The 21,044-nt window shown below is 42.9% G+C and overlaps 1 protein-coding gene across 1 annotated transcript; it reads right to left on the bottom strand.

Moving 5' to 3' along the window:
* Positions 1-509: 509 nt before the first annotated feature.
* Positions 510-11,899, bottom strand: PRSS8 (serine protease 8). Its single transcript, XM_007437543.3, has 6 exons — positions 11,336-11,899; positions 5,636-5,662; positions 4,999-5,161; positions 3,993-4,267; positions 2,493-2,659; positions 510-2,073 (listed from the first exon to the last, which is right to left on the bottom strand). Exons 1-6 carry the CDS (start codon positions 11,397-11,399, stop codon positions 1,699-1,701), a joined length of 1,071 nt encoding a protein of 356 aa, XP_007437605.2. The 5' UTR covers positions 11,400-11,899; the 3' UTR covers positions 510-1,698.
* Between the last annotated feature and the right edge of the window lie 9,145 nt (positions 11,900-21,044).

The following is a 21,044-nucleotide window of genomic DNA, read 5'->3' as shown; positions in this document are numbered from 1 at the left end:
TTCATCCTTCCTCAAAAGATGATGCATACATTACTTTCTAAAAAAAGTTGTGCAAATATAAATCATCTAAATACAACTGTAACCACCCAAAGAGGGCAATTTCAATCATCACTGCTGTTCCCACAAGGGAGTACCATTCCTTTTAATTCTGTGTCCATGCCGGCAATATTTCTGTCCAAGCATACTTGAAAAAGCATTCCATTTCATCTCCTTCACATCTGAGTCACGCTACTCCATAAATCTGTCATGCTGACAACTGGTGACACTTCATGCAGAACGAAAACTGCCCGATGATATTTCTCACAACTCCTGCCATGCTCACACACAAGAACGGCCCAGAATCTCTGCCCCATCCCCCACTTTGGAGGGATTCATAAACTACACAGCAGAAACATCCAGAGGCTGCATTTCTACCACTTCACAATTCCAGCTTAATCAGGCAAAACTGCAAGGGAAGCAGCACACAGAAGTGGGCCTAATCACGCAACCAAGGATCAAAAGGTAACAGGTTGGTTTCAAAGTCCCAGCACCTCTGCTGAGTCTCCTTTTAATCAGTCTTTGAGCCAGGAGAAGGGATGAGCAAACATGAAGTCAGTCATAGGCAGCCCAGAAGAAAGACTACGGCCGAGCAAACCAAAAGTTAGTGGAAGTGGTTCCATAGAATATACAGTATACCCTTTTCAGAGCCTGGTGGTTCTAGAATTGCATCATAATTTTCCAACAAGTTTCTTGAACTGTTCCTCATAAGTGGATACCATAACAGAGGCCACGCCAGTAGGATTGCTAACCTATGAAAATCCCCCATCACCCAAGTTACTAATGGAATTATCTACTTGACAAGATAGTGACCTTTAGGGAGAAGAACTTACTTTAGGGCATGTTATGCTGCTCTCTGAATTATCAGAGTTGGGCAAGACATCAGCCCATGATCTGAACTAGATCCTAAGAAAGAGATAAAGGATTCAGCTGACTGATTCTCTTCAAAGGGCCTAGCTCTGATCTTTGAATAAGTCAAACTATTGTGGAGGACCTTGTCTTGACAAACACTGTTGGGAAGCACAGAAGAATGCCACAGAAAATTCACCTTATAAGCTGGAAAGGAGGAACTGGACAGAGAGGAACCTGTCATGAAACCGATCATGTTTCAAAATGTATGCGAGGAATGCAACTGAAGAAGAGAGCCAAATATTGAACAGAGAGATTAGTCATACCCAAAAGCAGTTCAGGAATTTGCATAAAAAGGTGAGTAGACTCCCACTGAGTTATGAAATTGTGTCCGTATTAACAAAGGTGGCTTACAGATTTGTATGTAACTATGATTTAAAAAAAGATCAAACAAGTCACTGGCGATGGGGAAGGGGCAAAAAGGAGATGTTCCTGGGAATTATGAATTAGACACTCAGAATAAAGGCCAGGAATAGGAGTGAAGTGTGAACTTTTAAAAATGCTATACGCTAGACCAAGGCTGCAGGTGGATTTACAAGATATATACTAGATTAAGACCTAAGACTTAGAGGCAACTTGTGCTTTGGAGGAACAGTACCATTTCATAATTGGAGTCACACTGCATTATATGCATCCAGAGTGCAAAGAGAAAACGTGAAGCACAGCAGGCTATGAAATAGTGGGACCATCCCCATGAGTACAAAAACAGGAAGACACCACTCTCCCTACACAACTTGGGGTGGGAGAGGAAAGTTACCACAGGAAGTTCTGAAGGAGAAGGAAAAGAAGTGGTAGACTAGCCATACAGACTGCGGAACCAGAATTGTTGGAGGTATTGTTTGGGTCAAGAGGCTTGCTCCAGCCTGGTGGGGCTTGGATGTCATCATAGGGTCCACCCTGGCTTGTAGTATTGGAGCACAAGCCCTCTTCAGAGACAGGTTCTATACGGGCTGTCACTTCACTGAGCTGCACTTCTGGAACATTTTCCTTAATCCAGTTGGCATAGACAGAAGTGCGGATATAAACACCAGGCCTATTGGCAGCCCCACAGCTGTCTCCCCAGCTCACGACACCAGCCAGGAACCAGGCGTTGTCAATGCGACAGGAAAGGGGGCCTCCAGAATCACCCTAGGAAAAACAAAAGGAATTAAGTTGGAGGGGGTTGGGGTTTTTTTTTGTAAAGAAGCAAAGTAGAGAGTCTTCAAGTATATAGGATAACAACTGCCTGATAATATTAAGAGAGGTCAGAAATGGAGAGAGGTTACAGCAGCGCTTTTCAAACTTAACAACTTTAAGATGTGTGGACTTCAACTCCCAGAATTTCCCAGCAAGCCCACACATCTTAAAGTTGCAAAGGTTGAGAAACAATGGTCTATCCTATAGCGCCGGAATACCCTCATTAGCACAGGACCTCATTGCGCACGTTTTCCTGCGCAACCCTCATAAAGTGACTGAGAACACATGGTTTTCGGGATCTCATGTTCTACCACCACCACCCTTTGCCAATTAATGGCACCCCCAACCTCCTCTCCTCTAGGTGGTCTCACCTGACAGGCATCTTTCTTGCCTCCTGCAAAGCCGGCACACATCATGTCACTGTGGAGCATGTGGGGATCCTCGGGATCCGGGTTCTTTCCATACAGGCACTTACAGGTCTCCAGACCAATGATGGGCACTTCAAGCTGTTGTAGCGTCATGGGCGAGGGGAGGGTTGCTACAGGGAAGGAGATGGTACAAAGTCAGTGTGGAGGCAACACATCCTAGAGGATGTGTGTCTTGTGTGTAAATGGGAGGAGCAGTCTTTCTTCAGGTGTGGCATTCCAAAGGAGTGCTAGATTTCAGGACTTCCTGGAAGCCAGGCGGTCTCCTCTGCAACTGCTGACCAACCTCAGATAATCATTAGAATACCTCCTCCTGGATCAGTCCAACATGTATCTTAGCCCAGCATTTTCTCTCCTCCACAGATGTCTCTGGAATGCTCACAAGAAGATGGAGCCATGCCCCCCACTCCTCCTGTTTTTCCCTTGCTACTACCATTTGAAGACCCCCCCATCCCCAACCCAAAAGTAACATCCAATCTCCAAGACGAATAGCTCTTGATACAGCTATTTTTCATGAATGAATCCAAGCTAGCAGCCATCACCATTTTCGTGGTAATGAATTTCATTTATACCCCTTGATCAGTCAACTTTTTTTCCAAGCTAAAGCATCCCAAACCTTTTCTTTTTCTAAAGCTTTTTCTTGTAAAGAAAGTGTTGAAGCTTCTTGAACATTGGCTTCCTTTCTTTTTCGTTTTCCCATTAACAGCTTCAAAGCTATCGTCTAGGAGATGGCACTGTTTGCAGCCCCCCAAGGCCTCGACTGCACCCTCTTGAAGTTTTCCAACTGCTGCTCTGTTTTTATTATTACTATTATTATTTTATACACATCAACATGAAATCACAGCTGCCAAGTCCTTAGCTGGTGTTGGACGTCATTTGCATCGAGTTCCTCCCCAAAACCTAGGATGTCATAATGTATCGGCATAGTTTACGTGCGGATCCAAGCCGTGTGGGATCCTTTTGTAACTGACAGATGGAAATCTTGTCAGTTATTATTTATTTATTATTATTAAGGAACGTTTTTTGTTTTATTTTACATGTCTATATCCTTGCAAACTCCTTTAGTTTTGATAAAAAGAAAAACGGTGCCGTGCAAATGAAATGTGGGATACCCAAAATTGATTGCCTAATGCTGAATTGGACAAACAGGTCTGGAATGAGATGGGCGGAAAACTAAACCCTGGCTGCGCTGGGAAGGATCTGCAGCAAAAGAACCTGCATGATACACAAATGGTTCACCATTTCAGATATATTGGCATCCTTGAACACATTATATCAGAAAATTAAAAAACCAGCGTCTTTTGGGTACACTGGAGCTACAAGTGCCAAATGTATCCAGTTAGCTGATGAGAAATTCTGGGATTTATAGTATCACTGCCATCCAAGGGCACTAGATTTGGGAAAGAATAGGGATTACAGCCTGTAGATGAAATCTTTCATCCTTACTAGTGGCAAGGATATTCCCCCAGCCGGTGACAGTGCATTTCATGCCATTCGGGAAGGTGACTGACGAGGCAGGCAGGCAGATCGGCCGTACAGTCCGAGTATAAGAAACGTTTTCGTTGAGTTTCACCAGGGCAATGTCCCCTTGAGAGCCTTCATCTTCAATGAAGCTGGGGTGCTTAATCACTTCCTGCACTAGCTTCACTTGGATGTCTGGTGAGGGATTGTTCAGCTGGAAGGCCCCCAGTGTTACTTCATACATATCAAGCGGATTCACCCTGTAGAGAGGAAGGTGGTTTGCATCAGAGGACATTTCTGAGATTCTAAGATTGTAAGATCATCCCTGCTGCATCAAGACCCACTCTTCTGTTTCCAACAGGGGCCAGACAGATTTCCCAAGGAAGCACCCAAGCGTGGCAAGAAGGCAATAATCATGCACTTGGGTTTTTTTTCCTGATGTTTAAATATATACTACTTCTTAACTGTAAGGCTGTATGAAGCTAGTGTGATGAATAGCCATGAACTGAATTGCATTATATTAGTTCATCATTAAATGTATAGAAGCCACTGAGATCATTACTATCTCTTACGCTCGTGATCCCACAAACTAGTGGGAAGTATGAAAATAACCTCCTTTTCTGCCTTGAATTTACAGCCAATGAGTTTCACCAAACAGAAGGCGGCACAGTGTGGCATCTAGCGGCCTGAGCTATGCTTTGAAGCCCCTCCCTCCAGCTTAATCTCACAATGGACAGAGGTGCTTTTAAAGTAATACATCCAAAGCATTTTGAACTCTTAGTGGTTAACAACAGCAGTGGCAATGACCACGTTGTCACACAGTGTTAAGAGAGAGTTAAAATCTTCTACTGATTGCATTCTACGAACTCCACAATGTCTCACCAGTTTGTCACCTAGGTCTGGGATACTGAATCCAGCACCCTGAAACCCTCTCTCTAAGCGTCCCATCTGTTTCCTAACACCCACATCTTTCAGGGATACCTTAACTTACCTGGGGAAGCAATGTGCAGCTGTAACCAACCACTGGGGGGCAATGAGAGTTGCTCCACAGACATGATGACTATCAAAGTTCAGGTTGACCTGCCACGGCCACTGTCCGTTTTGAGCATTGAAACCGCCCACGATCCGTCCCAGGGCAGGTACCCCACACAACGCTGCAGACAAGTAAGACATTTTCATGAGTGAAAAAACAATCCATTCTAGAATTCAGCGTATTACTTTATTTATTGTTGGCCACCAAATATAGACATGGGATAAATTAGCCAGGGCTGTGTGTGAGTATGCTTCTGCTCCAGAATAAGAATTTCTTATAATAAGAAATATAATCAGCAACCAGAAAAATCTCTGATTTTTACTTTAACGTTGCTTTCCAGTTTTTATTCTAACACGCGGAAGCATATCCACATTGTTACTGCAATCTCAAAGGCCAAGAATGGATCATGAGAGCCCCATTTTGAAAAAGTCACAGAATTGAGGATTTCCATAGAAAGATGTATAACTAAACCATGATTGTTAGGAACAAATCCAAAACAGGAGGTGAAGAGGGGAGGGCAGAGTTAAATTAGCCAGCAAGGAAACAGGAAAGGTAAGAAGACAGGTAGAATGTGCAATATTCACAAATCTCTTACTTTCTTGTGTGCTGGTCTCTTTCATGACTGCAGAATAGGAACAGGAGAAAAACATGAAGGGAAAAAAAAACCAAGATATTAGAAGGACATAAAGACACCTTGCAATGTATCAGTTATACTCTTGTATATGAAAAGTGATTCCACCTTAGGGCACTCCTTTTCCCACCCCCAGCATGTTGCTTTAACGTCCACAGGAAGCCAATTATCCCTTGATTCTACTGAATGTATGGCCTTAGCTCTTTGATCACAGACTGGCCTTAATTTGGGCCCAAGGCTAAGCCACAACTTTTTTCTAAGAGCATCTTGGAAGAAGTGAATCGAGTGTACCTAAGAACTTGCTCAGGGTTCCTTCCCAAGCCACTCTGTCAATGGGTAGAAATCAGACAGAAACATAATTGAAGGAAGCTGCCCCAATTCAATGCGTTCCGCCTCTTGTGAAAGGCACAGGAAATAGGCCATATAAAATATAAAGCAACAGCCCTTTCTAGAGCAAAAGTCTCAGTACCAGACTCTACCAAAACCCATGTACTTTTCATTTTAAAAATTACATACTGGGTGATATCATCATACTGACAAAGAGAGAAAGGTGATTTCTTGTGGGCTTTTCCAATGTTCCCTCCTTAAGTTGCATTAAAGAATCTGAGTCAGCCTCTCTCTTCTCCTGCACAGATTTTTCTCGCGGCAGCTTTGCTTTCCGAGAATTTATTTCCCACCCTGCCAGGCTACATCAAACTCCTTTGAAATCAATTCCAGCTACAGAGTCATCAGGACATAGGAAACATGACCAAATCTTGTTCTTCGTTTCACCACTAAACGTACCATGCCCCACCTGCTGAAGGCTGCACTGTGGTAAGCAAAACCAGAAGCAAAGGAGCAGATGAAAGAACCAAGCGAGAAGGTACATCAGCACAATAAGGGCACTTCTGAACCCTTGTTTTCACTATTCAATCCCTCAAAAGCAGTTTGAAGATGATCTCTGATCACCGAATCACTGCCCTGTCCCAGTCCTGCAGTGTCAAAATATCCCATCAGCTCCACTCCACACAAAAGGGAAAAATAAAATATTGCTTACACACCCCATCCACATCCTTATTTCATATCATGTGTATCTGAGCAGTTTATGGAGGTGCAAAACTAGGAACATTACATTCCAGAGGATTCCAGAACATTCTGTTTTTCCTCAAGGGGATCCATCCAATTATTCTGAGGGTGGTTCGGTACTTTTCCAAAAATTAATTCTCTACCTGGAAGTGGTTTGTGGAGACCTGGATGGGGGATAGGTTTTGCATTAACTAGTCCAAAATATATCTAAGCAATTCCTATGAAGGGGTGCTGCAAAGTCGTCAAGTCACCTTTCCCCTTGAAAGACCTGCAAAGGTGGCTGAAGCTCAGAAGATGGGAGGTCGTGAGGCTAGAGTACTTACAGATGGGGAATGAACCATGCACACACTCCATAGAGCCATGGTGTTTCAAAGAAAGAATGAAAAGAAAATTTTAATTTTTCTATCGTTCAACTATCCCATTGCTGAACCACAAATAAGTCTGTTCAACTCATGAACACTGCTGATATCATGAGACTTCAGAGGTCTGGAGCTGGTTTTGAACTGGACCAGAATCCTTGTGCAGAAGTGCTCTAAGTTCAACAAGCATCTAAAAATAGAGGTGAAGAGACTGGGCAGATCCCAAGGGTAAACTATTCCATAATCTCAGTGCCTCTGTTGAAAAGATTGAGACATGAGAACCCTATAGGGGTAGATTAGCCTTCCTTAATCATATGCTGGCTGGAGATAATGGACATCATAGACCAACACATCTGCAGGCCGCTAAACTGGGAGAAGCTGAGCTAGATAATCAAAATATGCTTAAATAAACCCTCCCATCTTGCATTTTTCACACAAAATTGCCAAAGTCTGAGCCATGCCATCCATGCTGGAAATCCCCTTCCCACTACCCCTGGTTGTACTGTCTTGGTGGGAGTCTGGGAATATGCCCTTACACCGAGGTCGGGTTCAAATTAACCTTTTTGTCCAACTATTATTCATCCTTTTCTATCCAGGAGGATCCCTGTACAGTCCATGTGATGTCAGTGCTCATCCACCAATACCACACGGCATTTGGGGACCCCTAATTCATTGCACATAAAAATACTGGGCCCAACAATCCTGATCTCCTATGGTAGGATTTTTAAACAAGGACCAGCAACATCCTTTGGGGGATACTGTATTTACTGGCATGTAAATCTGCTCTCAAGTAGGGCAGAGTCCTCAGGCATAACTTAACATCTGAAAAGACCCTTGAGATGTCACAGGTGAAATCCAACAGCTAATTCCAGGCCTCCAAGCCAATCCTGCTGATGGTTCATTACAAAACTGTGGCTGAATGAGCAACAAGGATGTTTAAAAATAGATCCAGGTTGACTTGTTAGATTACTGTTCATGACGTTCAGAGCTGCCACTCCCTTGGGAAGAAAATGTCACTGAGAGAAACCAGTCTGACCTATCCGTGCCCTCTTACACCAACCCACCTCCCAGTGCTCAGCCCTAGCAAGAACTGAATACCTGCAGGTCACACTGCTGAGCAAACAGCTGACACTGCAGAGGCACTTCTTGATTCATTCTGAGAGCCAATTGGTGCCATCAGCTTCAGTTGTGAGCAAAGGACACACAACTTTACTTCCCAAGGTGTTAACATTTTGACGTGGCTAGTTTCAATTAAACCATTTTTTCCAGTCAAGAAATAAAAAGGCCAAGAGACATCCATATTTTCCTGCTTTCGCTGTTACGTGAAAGGCAGAATTTCAACATATGCACCTTTTCTCAACAAGAACAGGCAAAGCTTGTTTCTGCATCTCTGTTAGTAACAAGAACACAAATACAATAAAAATCTAAACTGAAGAGAATATATGTAGCCCAGGGTTGAACTGTGGAGTCTTTGGGGTTCTCTGAGCTTGGTTGTTTTCTTGCAAACGTTTCATTACCTGGCTAGGTAACATCTTCAGTGCCAGCATCCATTCTAGCAACAACCAAGCTCAGAGAACCCCAAGGACTCCACAAAAATCTAAATTCTCTGAGTGCTGGTCCTGACATATTCCGAATACTGTCATCCATATATAAGATGAAGGCCTCTTCACACCCAAAATTTGCAAAATTAACTACAGTACTTTTCTGGGGTGGGGGTGGGGGGTAGGAATCTGAACCTTGGAAGAAAAGAGCCCAAAGAGGGCCAGGCTTATTCAGGGCCAGCAATCACAGACTGCTAAAAGATGAAGGGGAAAAAATTAAAAAACAACAACGCATGCAAAATGACTTAAATGACCTGGAAAGGAACCCAGGAGAGCCCCTATCAATCTAGCTTTAACATTGTGCTGAAGTCACTATTTGTTTTAACCATGGTTTTTACCAAACCATGATACCCTTGTTTCTACTTAACAATAAGCTATAAACCTTGATTTCCATACCACAATGGCCGGGTTCATACATCTCACTAAGCTGAAACTAAGCAAGTCATGTCATGTCTCAATGCAATATCTGAACCAACCTGATATAACTTGACTTCTTACTGAGTAAACAAATTCTGGCAAATCTGAATTGCTGGAAGCAACTTAAATTTGTGTTTAACGCTTTGCAAAATCACTCTCCCTCTTTGCCAACCCAAAAAAACAAGGAAGCATCAAAGCCTGGCAAATTGCATCCGTTATTCTTGAGTGCAGAGTTTGGTTGTAGTGGCTCGGGGCGAAGAAAAGGATGCTGTTCACTTTATTCTCATGTTCCAGGACCAAGCACGGCTACTGCTACCTGGCTGAGCCCTGAGGGCCAAAGCATCTTATATCTTATTTCCTTAATCTGTTTGATTACAGACATAATCTGACCAACTGCAGGCTGGAGAGAACACACACCAATGTGAACACTCACACATAAAAAACACTCCAGGACCCACCGTTCCCAAGTGCTTGGATTTTAATGCCTCTTCCGTGAAGTGTATTTGACTAGTAGGAGTTTCGGGTTTGATGCAAGAAGATAATGGAAGTTTCAGAAGCCAGGCCATTGGCTGTATCATTTGTAAAACAGTGGGTGTAGCAACCAAAAAAGAGATAATGCTTTTTTTTTTTTTTTTGGCTCCAAGGACAGATTTCCTCCCAGAAGAGAAGGAAGAACTCCAACTGCTCACCTCAGACAGGTACCACTATATTTCTACATCTGTCAGGAAGGACGATGCAGGCCTGGAGGCTGCGCACAGACGAATAGTTAAACCTCCTTCAAAGAGTAACTAAAAACCATCTTACACATCAAGCGACAGGTTCCTATTCGGACGAGCCCTTCCTTTTAAATACTTAGCGCAAACTAGTGTTGCAGTTTTCTTTCTTAAATTCTGGCAGGAAGACGTACAGTAAGCGCAGCTCTTCCAAGCCTAGAGATACAACCACAGCTAGGCAACTTTTCTTGTGGAATATCTGCTGAGTTGTGCTAAAAGCAGGAAAGCTCCAGTGGAAAAACAGTAGGAAAAAAATAAGACGGCAACTCTTCTTCCTTGAGATATCCCAAGAAATATTTCCACCCCTTTCTCTTGCTGTGTTTTTTCCCCAATACAGACCTTTGCCCTCTTGCAATCTAACAAGCAATCCACCCTCTCCTAGTCTTGCTCATACTGCTGGTTTCAGGAAGAAGGATGGGAAACCAAGAAGTGTTGATTCTACGATAAAACTGAGAAGACACTACAGCTCTCCAGCCAAGCATTCAGAAATAAGAAGAGCTGTCATCCCACCCCCACCCCCACAGCACTGGTGTGCAGTAAAGCACAACTCCGTAAGACTCAGGAACAGAGCATACAGTGGTAAGTTTGGGGTTCTCCTTTCATAATCAGATTAGCTTAGCTCAGTGTTGTCCAAACTTGGCCACTTTAAGATGAGTGGACTTCAACTCCCAGAATTCCCCAGCCAGCTGGCTGGGGAATTCTGGGAGTTGAAGTCCACTCATCTTAAAGTGGCTAAGTTTGGACAACACTGGCTTAGCTCTAGACTTCAGCCTGAAACTCTGGGTATGCACACTGTGAAGACCTTTCAAAAGAAAAATCAAAATTAAACCTGGAACAGCGAGAAACAGAATTAAGAAAATGATTTCTTAGAGCAGGAAGTCCTTCCTTGGAGACGAACAACCAGCCGCAGCCTCAGGCACAAGGACGATCAAGCTTCAAAGCTGAAACCCCTGGTGAGCCGCAGCCGCTGTATTTTAAGAAGTATATTTCTGGATACAATGGCCAGGGGTGAATCACCACAGTTATTCTGCAGGGCTGCCCTGAGCAATCGCTGCATTCAGCTGTCCCCAGCAGAACAGCTGATGGAGCCCAGCTTGGGGGCTGCCTCCAGGCCCTCCGATCAAAGCCACCAATTTCTTCATTGACCCAGGCAAGGAGCTCCTGTTTTAATTCCCCCTCTGCAAAACTCGGTTCCTAAAGCCCATCCCGTGAGGACTGGAAACTTTAAAGGCCCGTCCCACTAAGGGAGGTTAGCGGCGGTCCTTACCGCTCAGCCTCAGCGCTTGCTGCCAAGCGAGACTCAGCTCCGAACCGGGGCGGGAACGCCAAAAACGGCCCGCGCCCAAACTGCAAGGTGCGCGGGACGCAACAGGACGGCGCCCTGCGAGGAGCTGCCCGCTGCCTTTCAACGCGCCCCGAACGGCTCTCGCCTACTACTACTGTACTCACCGCAGCCGACGAGGAGCAACAGCAGGCGCAAGGCGAGGTTCAGGCCACCCCGCAGCCCCTCCATGGCGTGTCCAGGTGGATCGGCGGCGACGACGACGCTGCCGCTGAAGAGAAGCAGTGACGGGAGCCCAAGCGCACGATCTTCCAGGTAGCCCAGCAGGCAGGTGCACTGAGGCGGGAGGCGGTGTTCGTGGCTCTACCTTCGCGAGTGACGGACAAGTGGCCTAACCTGTTGGGGACGGGCTGGGCGCCGGGCCAGAGCCAGTCAGAGGCGGCAAGACAGGCTGCTATTTACATACGGCGGCCTCGCTCACCTGGCCGACTCTTGGCTCGCGCTGGCTTCTCGCCGCTCTGGTGCAACGGGGCTTCTGGCCTGACCTTTGGGCCCAACGCGGAGCCCACCACCCCGCCACCCCGGCTTTTCAGTCAGTGGGGGTTCAGTGGGGGCTTTCCGTTCAGGCCAGGCCTATTGGGAGGGGCATTTGAAGGGGCAGGATGGAGGGGGGTGAGGGCCACCTTGCCAGCTGGCTTTCGAGTCTGCCCTAAGGCCTGCCGACAAGTTGCAGGAATTGTTCAAGCTGATGGAGAGGCAAATAGGCTCTAAAGCAGTGGTTTTCAACCTTGGCCCCTTTAAGATGTGTGGACTTCAACTCCCAGAATTCCCCAGCCAGCATCCCCCTTCCAGATACTCTTACAACCCTTGCCCCTCTATGCTGGCTGGGGAATTCTGGGAATTGAAGTCCACACATCTGATTAAAGTGGCCAAGGTTGAAAAACACTATTCTAAAGACTCAAAAGTCAGATAGATGAACTGTGTAGGAGCGGCCCCCAAAGATACCTTTTAGAACCATGTTTCTCAAACTTGGCCACTTTGAGATGTGTGGACTTCAACTCCCAGAATTCCCCAGCCAGCCATGCTGGCTGGGGAATTCTGGGAGTTGAAGTCCACACATCTCAAAGTCCACACATCTCAAAGTGGCCAAGTTTGAGAAACACTGTTTTAGAAGGCTACATGAGGAAAGAGATTAACATTTTAAAGGAGGGTGAGCTTGCAGGTTTTGTTATATCATTCAAATATGGGGTCTCTGATATTTCATCATTCAGATGCAAAGCAGAGAAACCTGACCAGCGGAGAGTCATGCCATAAGGATGCCGTTTATCCTTTCTTATCAGCTTAACTGACAAAGAGGTAATTGGTGTCCCCTAAAGCCATATGTCTGCTAAATAGCAAATGGGATTTTTCAAACTGCAGTGTGAGAAAAAACTTTTCTGGTAACAGTGAGAACCCACTTTAAGGGGAAATTGGTTCAGACAACTTTGTCCGTTGTTTGATGTGAACTCCATTATTGCCTGAAATTTTACAAAACTCAGATCCGTCAGATTTTATCCAATTAATCTGAAGGCCACCAAAGCAAGGTTTGTTAAATTGAGGCTTAACTGTATTTTTTTCCCCCCTAATCTCACCCTTTTGTCCCAAGGAATTCAGCGTACAAGTACATTTGTTGCCCCCCAATTATCTTTGCCTCGGCAGGCTTGTGAAAGAGCTAAAGCAGAAAGATAGCAACATATCTAAAATATCTAAGGATTTTTTTTTTCTATCTGTTCAATCATATCTGATTCTCAGAGACTGCCCGGACAAGTTCCTGCAGTTTTTTTGGCAAGATTTTTCAGAAGTGGCTTGCCATTGCTTCCTTCCAAGGGCTGAGAGAAAGTGACTGGCCCAGCTGGCTTCGTGCCTAAGACAGGATTAGAACTCACAGTCTCCCAGTTGCTAGCCTGGTGCCTTAACCACTACACCAAACTGGCTGCCTTATCTAAGGATAACCTTCCCCAAATTGTTAGGAATCTGGTAGCACTTTTTCTGAATAGCAAATTTTTATTAAAAGCATAAGCTTTCATGAGCTGGCTTTGAATAAAATTTGTTAGCCAGAAAAGGTGCTACCAGATTCCTGATTTTTTGCCACTATAGACTAGCACAGCTCTCCTCTTACAAGATCTTCTCATACTGGTATCCTTGAGTAGCTGGGACTATAGCTCCCATAATCCCTTGGTACAACCATGCTGTCTTGTGCTGATAAATTTGAAGTTCAACATATCTGGAATGTACCAGCCGAAGAGCTTCAGAAGTTAACGTGAAATAAGATTTGCCTGACACATAGTTGTCCAACTTAGTACCTTCTACATATGTTGGATAACAATTCCCAGGTAGGTTTTCTATAGTTCGATAAAGTTAAGGTTAATGTAGATTTTTTAAATCATTATATTAGAAGTGCCATATTGAGAATATGGAACAAATATAAACCCAAACTGTGCCCGAAAATGCCTTTATCGGTCTCAGCACAAGAAGCATTTTATAGGAAAGAAACAGTAGGTAAAGAAAAATGGTTAACTTATCAAGAGTTGTTAGAACAGGAACACAGAGAATATAAGATGAAATCAACAGATACTGGCTCCAGAGGGATTTAGTTTTCAGTGGTTTTCATATGCACAGTTGAGAGAAAGATTTAAGGTAGATAAGGCATTTGGAATTGAGCAGCGAGAGACAGAATTTGAAGTTGAACTATGTACAAATGACAAACATGTACTTGCTAAAATGTATAAACTTTTATTGAAATTTGAAATGGAAGAAGAATAAGTGAAAGACTGTATGATAAAGTGACTTGCAACATACTGATGGAACAGTGGGAAAATATCGGTTAAAAGGATTGAAATTTACATTATGTTATAAATTAAAAGAGAATTTTTATAAAATGATGTAAAGTTGGTATGTGACTCCAGAAAAAATTGTCTAGAATGTATAAAAGTACTTTAGATTTATGCTGGAAATGTGGACAATATGAAGGGTCATTTTATTATGCCTGGTGGACTTGTAAAAAAGTCAGAAATTCTGGGTTCAAATACATATAATGATACAAAGAATTTTAAAGATCAACATTCAACTGAAACCAGAATTTTTGTTACTGGGATTAATGAAGAGTCAATTAGAAAAGAGCCATGGAAGATTATTTTTATATATGCAAGATTATTATATGCACAAAAATGGAGAGACTCTGAAATACCTGCAATAGAGGAACAGTTGTGAAGATGACAGAATTAGTGGAGATGGCAAATGAACCTGTTTAATTAGAGAAAAATCAACAGCTCCATTTATTAGTGACTGGAAACCTCTTATGGACTTTTTGCTGAAAAAAGAGAAAAATGAATTTGGGATCTATGGGTCTGAAGATTAGAAAGGGTAGCTTAGGAAAGGAAATTATGATGTAACCTCAGAGAGAGGGGGTAAAATATAAATGTATCTATTACTACTGTCAGGAAGATTGGAAGCTGCTTCTTTATAACCTTTCTTTTCCTTTTCCGTTTCCATTTTCTTTTTTCACTGTTTACTATTCGTCTTTATTTTCTCTTATGGTTTTTACTTTGTTAAAAATTTATTTAATAAAAATTATAGATAACAATTCCCAGGTAGGCTGGAAACAATGGGGATTGTAGACTATAAGAATTGGAGAATGCCATGCTGGAGAAGGCTGAAGTTGAATGCTGAATATCAAATTTCCTACTTTATTTAAATTTAAAAAATTTAATTGTCACAGTAGTCTTCTGAGATCAATTTTGGGACCCATGCTTACAGTATGGAAACTGAAGCAGAAATCTGATGTGTTGAAAGTTCCATTGCTCACATTAAGAATAGAGCTGAATTCAAAAAGTTTTGGACTCCATCTTTCAACTTGTTCCATCAGCCTGGCTCTCAGGAGTTATTTTTGATATGATGTTCTTCTAACAAGCAGGAAAACTCTGGAAAATATAAACATTTATCACAATGGATGATAGGTACATATAGTGTTTGGCAAGACAGAGAATACTCCAAAATGATATTTTGTTGGATTTGGTGGGGGGGGCTATATTATTGTGTGTTCCTTTCATCACATTAGTTCCCATGATTATATTTTATATACCTGTACAATGGAAACCTTCACCAATCTCTCTCCGTGGTATTACATTGACTGGGTCCATATGTACATTGTCATGATTACTTCTAACCAAGGTTTGATGGAAGGATTGACAATGAAGCTCAAGCTCAGAAACTTTGGCCACCTAATGCGAAGAGAGGACTCTTTGGAAAAGACCCTGATGCTGGGAAAGATAGAAGGCAAAAGGAGAAGAGGACGGCAGAGGATGAGATGGTTAGATAGCATCACTGAAGCAATGAGCATGAAACTGAGCAAACTCAGGGAGGCAGTGAAGGACAGGAAGGCCTGGCGCGATATGGTTCATGGGGTCATGAAGAGTCAGACACAACGACTGAACAACAACAACGTTTGATGAATAAGCCACAAGAGCTGGCCTCACACAATGCCAGACAAATCACATTGGGACTCTGCATGATAGATAAACTTAGTCTGTGAAACCATACTGTTTTTAGTGGTCTTTGATGCACCAATTACAACTCAAAGATCTTTTTATTCATCCATGTGTTTTTAGAACCACATCATATCCATGTAAATAAGATAATTCCTTCACATGGCACAATTAATACGCAATGTTTATCAGTGGCAGCTAAATAAATGACTAAGAGTCATGATGGTTTATACTACCTCCACAAAAGAATTCCAGCCTCTGAATACCAGCCCTTTGGAAACAAGAGATGGGGGACACTATTGTCCTTGTGAATCCTTTCTTTTGGCTTCCAAAAGACACCTGCTTACCTGGTGTGGGAAACAGGAACCTAGAGGAGGTAGACTTTTGGTCTAGTACAACTGCGAAATTTTCTACCATCAGCTCCTTTTCTACCTGTTCTGATGCAATGAAATGTTTGCAAATTCTATAATTTATAAAGTCAAAAAAACCACAATATAAATGTTGACAAAATGGGCAGTTCCCAAGGAGGAAGCGGAAAACTCAGCTGAAATAAAAATTCCCTGCAAAGTCTAAGGATCAAATGGCATGCTTGGACAGGAAGGGGCAATACAAAGTGGTGTTGACATAAAGGGCTAGGCATAGGTTGCTTTAACCTTGGTTGGTTGTTTTTGGTAATTTGGTGGGCCAATCAAGCCTTCATGGCTAGTTTATGGATCTGTCTTTCATGCAAACCCTGAAAATTGAAAAAAACCAACCGGTAAATTTACCTTTGAGTGCGCATTGCAAATTGTATCAAAGGTTGACAGTAAAAAAGTAAGGGATGAAAGATTATTGTTGGGTTCAGGGACGGTAATAGGCATTTGGGTGGAGAGTCAAGAGTCTGAGGAAGAAATGGGTGCAAGAGATAAAATCCTGGAGAGGGATGGAGGAAGCCAAGGGTCCAAAAGGCTTTGGTAAAAGGGAGGGCCAGAGTAGTGGCATCCTCATTGAGAGTCTGTGGTTGAAAAGGAACAATACTTTGCAGGCTGAGTGACCACTGATGAAAGCAACAAGGGGTAAAACGAGGCAAACAAGAAGACAGACTGGGACACAGACTGAGTTGAATGAAGTAGGTATTTTTGGACCTCAGATCCCATTTCTCCTAATTTAATCCTCTCTCCTCTTCTGTGTCTTGGCCCAAAGAGCTGCTGGTGTCACCTGCTCCCATCCCAGGGAGGCTGCTTCAGTTCTTGAACATTCCTGGAGTTCCCAAGCTTTGTGTTGCCTGTCAAATGACACACATGAAGGACTGACTCAATGTCTGTCAGGAAGCAAGAGGAAAATTAAAGTTTTCCTGTCCTGCCACACGTGAGTCAGGTTTGTTGGTGGCGGCAGCAGGTAACCCTCAGGGGACAAGAAGCGAAGGGTGTCTCCTCCAGCTTTCCTAGCCACTAACATTTCCAGGCAAGTTTACTAGCCCATCTGATGAGGCTGTAGCCTTCAGAAAGTGTGTGCTGTCTTTTGCTAGATGGGTACAAAGGAGATTTGTGTTTAAGAGCTGGGTGATGTGTGTGGCTCAGGTGTTGGCTTGTGGAGAAAGCCCATAATCAGCTCAGAAAGCAGATCTTGGACAATCCACTGTCAGCCTAACCTTCCCTACAAGGTTGTTGGGATTGGCATTCCTGTGGTGGCAAGCCCACTTCTCTGCTTCTGATGCCATTTCTCAACATCTACTATCATTTGGGAGGAGACCTTCCCCCTTGAAGGCTATTCTGTGGTCTATATCAGTTTCTTTGAAGGGGAGACAGTAAGAGTGCTTGCCCCAAATTATTTTAAAGTCCATTCTCCATGAATGGATAGTGTGTGTAAGTTCTGTTTTTTGCTTCGACCCATATTTGGGGCTACAGTTTGCAGATTCATAATGCTGTCTGAATTTTCTAACCAGCAACAGTGAGGATTCAGTTCCCTGCTCAGCTGTGAAAATATTGGGGTGATCTTTGGCTGTCAGTCTATTGCACCAAATCTTTCTCATAACATTACTGGGGAGATAAAGTAGGCGGGCAGGTTCTGTGTATACCATTCTGAGCTCTTGCTAGGACGAGTGTGATAGAATATAATAAAATTGGAGAGATTTAGATCAATGTTTCTCAATGTTTTTTCCCGTGACCCCCTTCCAACCTTTTCTCCTATGAACCCCGTGTAGGTCCCATTACCGGATACGGGCATGGGTCAGTAACTGGTGCATGTTTTTGGTATCAACAAGACAGTATTTGCAATATAATAGAGTTTGCTTTTCTTTGGCCCTCTCAGCACATGCCATGGCTTCCTGTTACATGGTTTAATATGTCCTAAATAGAAATATCCTAGGGCTCCCAGGGGCCCATATGGCCCCCAGTTGAGAACCACTGATTTAGATGATGTCCTATTGGAAGCAAAGATTTATCTTTTAGATGTTGGAGGTCATGCATTTCTGGAATATCCTCATCATTGTGGGGACCTTGCTATGAAAAGTGAATGAGATGGGCTATTTACAGAAGCCTTCTCTTTATGGACAAACATCTTAATGCTTAAGAGTTGTTCAACATTATAGTAGGTTTTCTTTTTTTTTTTTGCTGGAGGCATTTAAGCAGAGGGCATCAATCTGTCTGTCATCAGTTAAGCTGCTATTAAACCATGGCTTATTGCACAAGCCACAATTGGATAGATCTACATATTGGATTAAGCCACAGATTGTAGTTTACAAACCATAATAGTTGAGCTCACAAATCACAACAAACTAAAACCAGCCAGCCAGCCAGTCCCTTTATAGTTTAAGGTTTTGTGTGAATCCAACATACGAGGTTTTGGCTCTTGCCATATTTTAAGACTAAAACTGACTTTCAAAAAAAGCCATTGATAAGTTCTGATTTCTGTTGAAATCTGATCTCTTCATTTGGAGCTAAAAAGCAGGGATTCAGAAATGTGAATTACTTAATTTGGGTTGAGTTAGCTGCTATTTTATGTGAGCCTTGTCATTTTTGCCCTGAGTGAGAACTCTGGGTTGCTTTGTTCGATGAGCCATTTGTTTTTCTTGGCTGTCCAGTGTTCTGTCTTCTCCAACACCAAAGTTCAAGAGTATCAATACTCTTCCTATCTTGCTTCTTTAAAGTCCTATTTTCATTTCCAGAGTGTCAGAGGGAAGACCATGGCTGCCACGATCCTGATCTTGTGGGAATAGTCATATCACATTTAAGTATCTTTTCCAAGGCCTTCATGGCTGCTCTAGTATGCAGCCTATTTCTCAACTGCTTGTACTGTTACTGTTGATAGTTGATCCTAAAAGGCAGAAGCTATCCATCACTTTGATATCTTTGTTGTCAGTAGACAAACACAAGCTGAGAACAGAAAGCAAAATGAAAAATTTTGCTATAAAATTCCACCAGCCCTTCAGAACCTGCCCTTGATACATGATGGAGCTCCATGAGGGAGGGCTGACATTTCAGACATGCCTATCTGGGAGGAAAAGGCCAAAGAACATAAACTTCTATTGCCAAGATAGCTTATCTTCTTAGTTGGACAGTGTGATTGGATCATTTGACAGACTGAAGCTTCAAAGGAATCTGTTTTAAATGAGGTGTGAATAAATTTATCTTTCTACTTCTTGGGCAAATCCAGTATTTATCTACTGACTCTTGCAGAAAACTGCTTGTCCACTCTCCACTTTTTGACATAAAGGGGTCACTGCCATACAACCCTTTCCAGATCAAAGCCAAAGCCCATGCAAAGGGCAGCTGGCAAATCCAGTTTTCTAATGCAAACTTACTTCTTTTGACTTGACATCAGTGTATTTATCTCAGGTCTTCATCTTGACCAAGAATAACCTTTTTTTTTTCCCTAGGGGGTCACCAAAAACTGGTTTTGCAAAACCAGAAGCAGAACTGATTTTTTTGTACAAGGAATATACCTTTGAGGGAGAATAATCTGGGGTAGTAATTACTAGAGTTGGTAGTTTCTCTGGCTGCTTTGCTTGCTAAATGTTATATACCTGCCTAAGGCATATAAAAGGTCAAGCAGAAAATACAAAACAGTGGAATTTCTGTTTCAGTGGCTTGCAAAAAAAAGGGGGGGGGGTTGCAGAGAGCTGATTTGTACCTAGTAGGGAATTCAATTTAAGGATATGTGCATTGTTTCTCCCCCTTATTTTTACCCCCCCCAATTCTTTGGCTATCTTGTAATCAGTCACCCTTTTCCAAGCAGTATAATTTTCCAAGCTGGGTTAAGGCTGAAAGATCCAACCTGGATCCCCCTAGATGAACTTTAATATTCAGACAACTTCCTTATAAGAGATGGATAAATTAAGAAATCTGGGTTATTATATTTATATCCTGGGTTTCCTTCAAGCTGCTCAGGGTATGTATTTTTTTCTTTACAGCAGGTTTATGGAGCATTCTAGGCAGAGATAAATGTCTAATATGATCATGGTGAAGAATTTAAATCTGGATTGCTGGGCTTAGCTGACTTTTTTCTGCTGTCACACTTCTGCTTGTCTTTTGAACTTCCACCTCACCCTTGTGTAACCCAAGAGCACCTGCTTTGCCATGATCCCCCTTACTCAGCCTTTAGTCACAAAGGGAATTGATGGAATGCACAGGGTTAATGTGGCGACATCATTGGTGTTGTTACATAACCCTAACTAGTTGAATTCCCCGACAGCTGGCCGGAAATCCACCATTACAGAACATCATGGCCTCTAGTAATTGAATAATTGACAAATTATATGGCATCTTATTAAACTTGAAGGACGGAAACCAGTACTTATGAAAGGATCTGTTCTCAGCCCTGACATGCAGCTATCTCCAGGGCAAGAACAGGTGGACTTACAAAAGGGTCTGCGTGTGTGTGCCAGAGAATAGGATGTTGCCTCAAGCAAGAATTGGACCTTGGGGAGGCTGAAGTCCAGCCCCAAGTAAATTACCTGATCTTTTCTGTGCCATCTATGCCACATTTTACAACATCCTCTCATGTTTTTCCTATCCCATTTGTATGGCCCAGTCTTATCTCCAACTCCTAACAAACGTATGCAGTAAGGAAGGGGTAACACAGATGTCCGGTAATTTGGAAATGAGCCACAATCTAAAGTCCTTGCTAGATTAGACTATGCCTGAAAGGGCCCCACTAGTTTATCTAACACAGACCCAAATAACTTGGAATAAAGCCTTTTTTTTAGCTTACTTTTTCTGATACTCTAAGTAACAGGGCAATGGAACACTGACTTGGCCCAGTAGGATAGAAGCTGGCTCTTGATCTAGTGTAAGAATGATTAAGAGGGATCCTTGGGAAGGGTTTTTACATGGGGTTACTTGATCCAAAAGGATTACTGAAGGTGGTCTTAAAA

This window comes from Python bivittatus, unplaced genomic scaffold, assembly GCF_059951505.1.
Source record: "Python bivittatus isolate LINGU-HERP-01145 unplaced genomic scaffold, Pbiv_v1 ctg000440_np1212, whole genome shotgun sequence".
Taxonomy (NCBI): Eukaryota; Metazoa; Chordata; class Lepidosauria; order Squamata; family Pythonidae; genus Python; species Python bivittatus.
The sequence above is the reverse complement of the archived record's forward strand: the minus strand, read 5'-3'. Positions and strand labels throughout refer to the sequence as shown.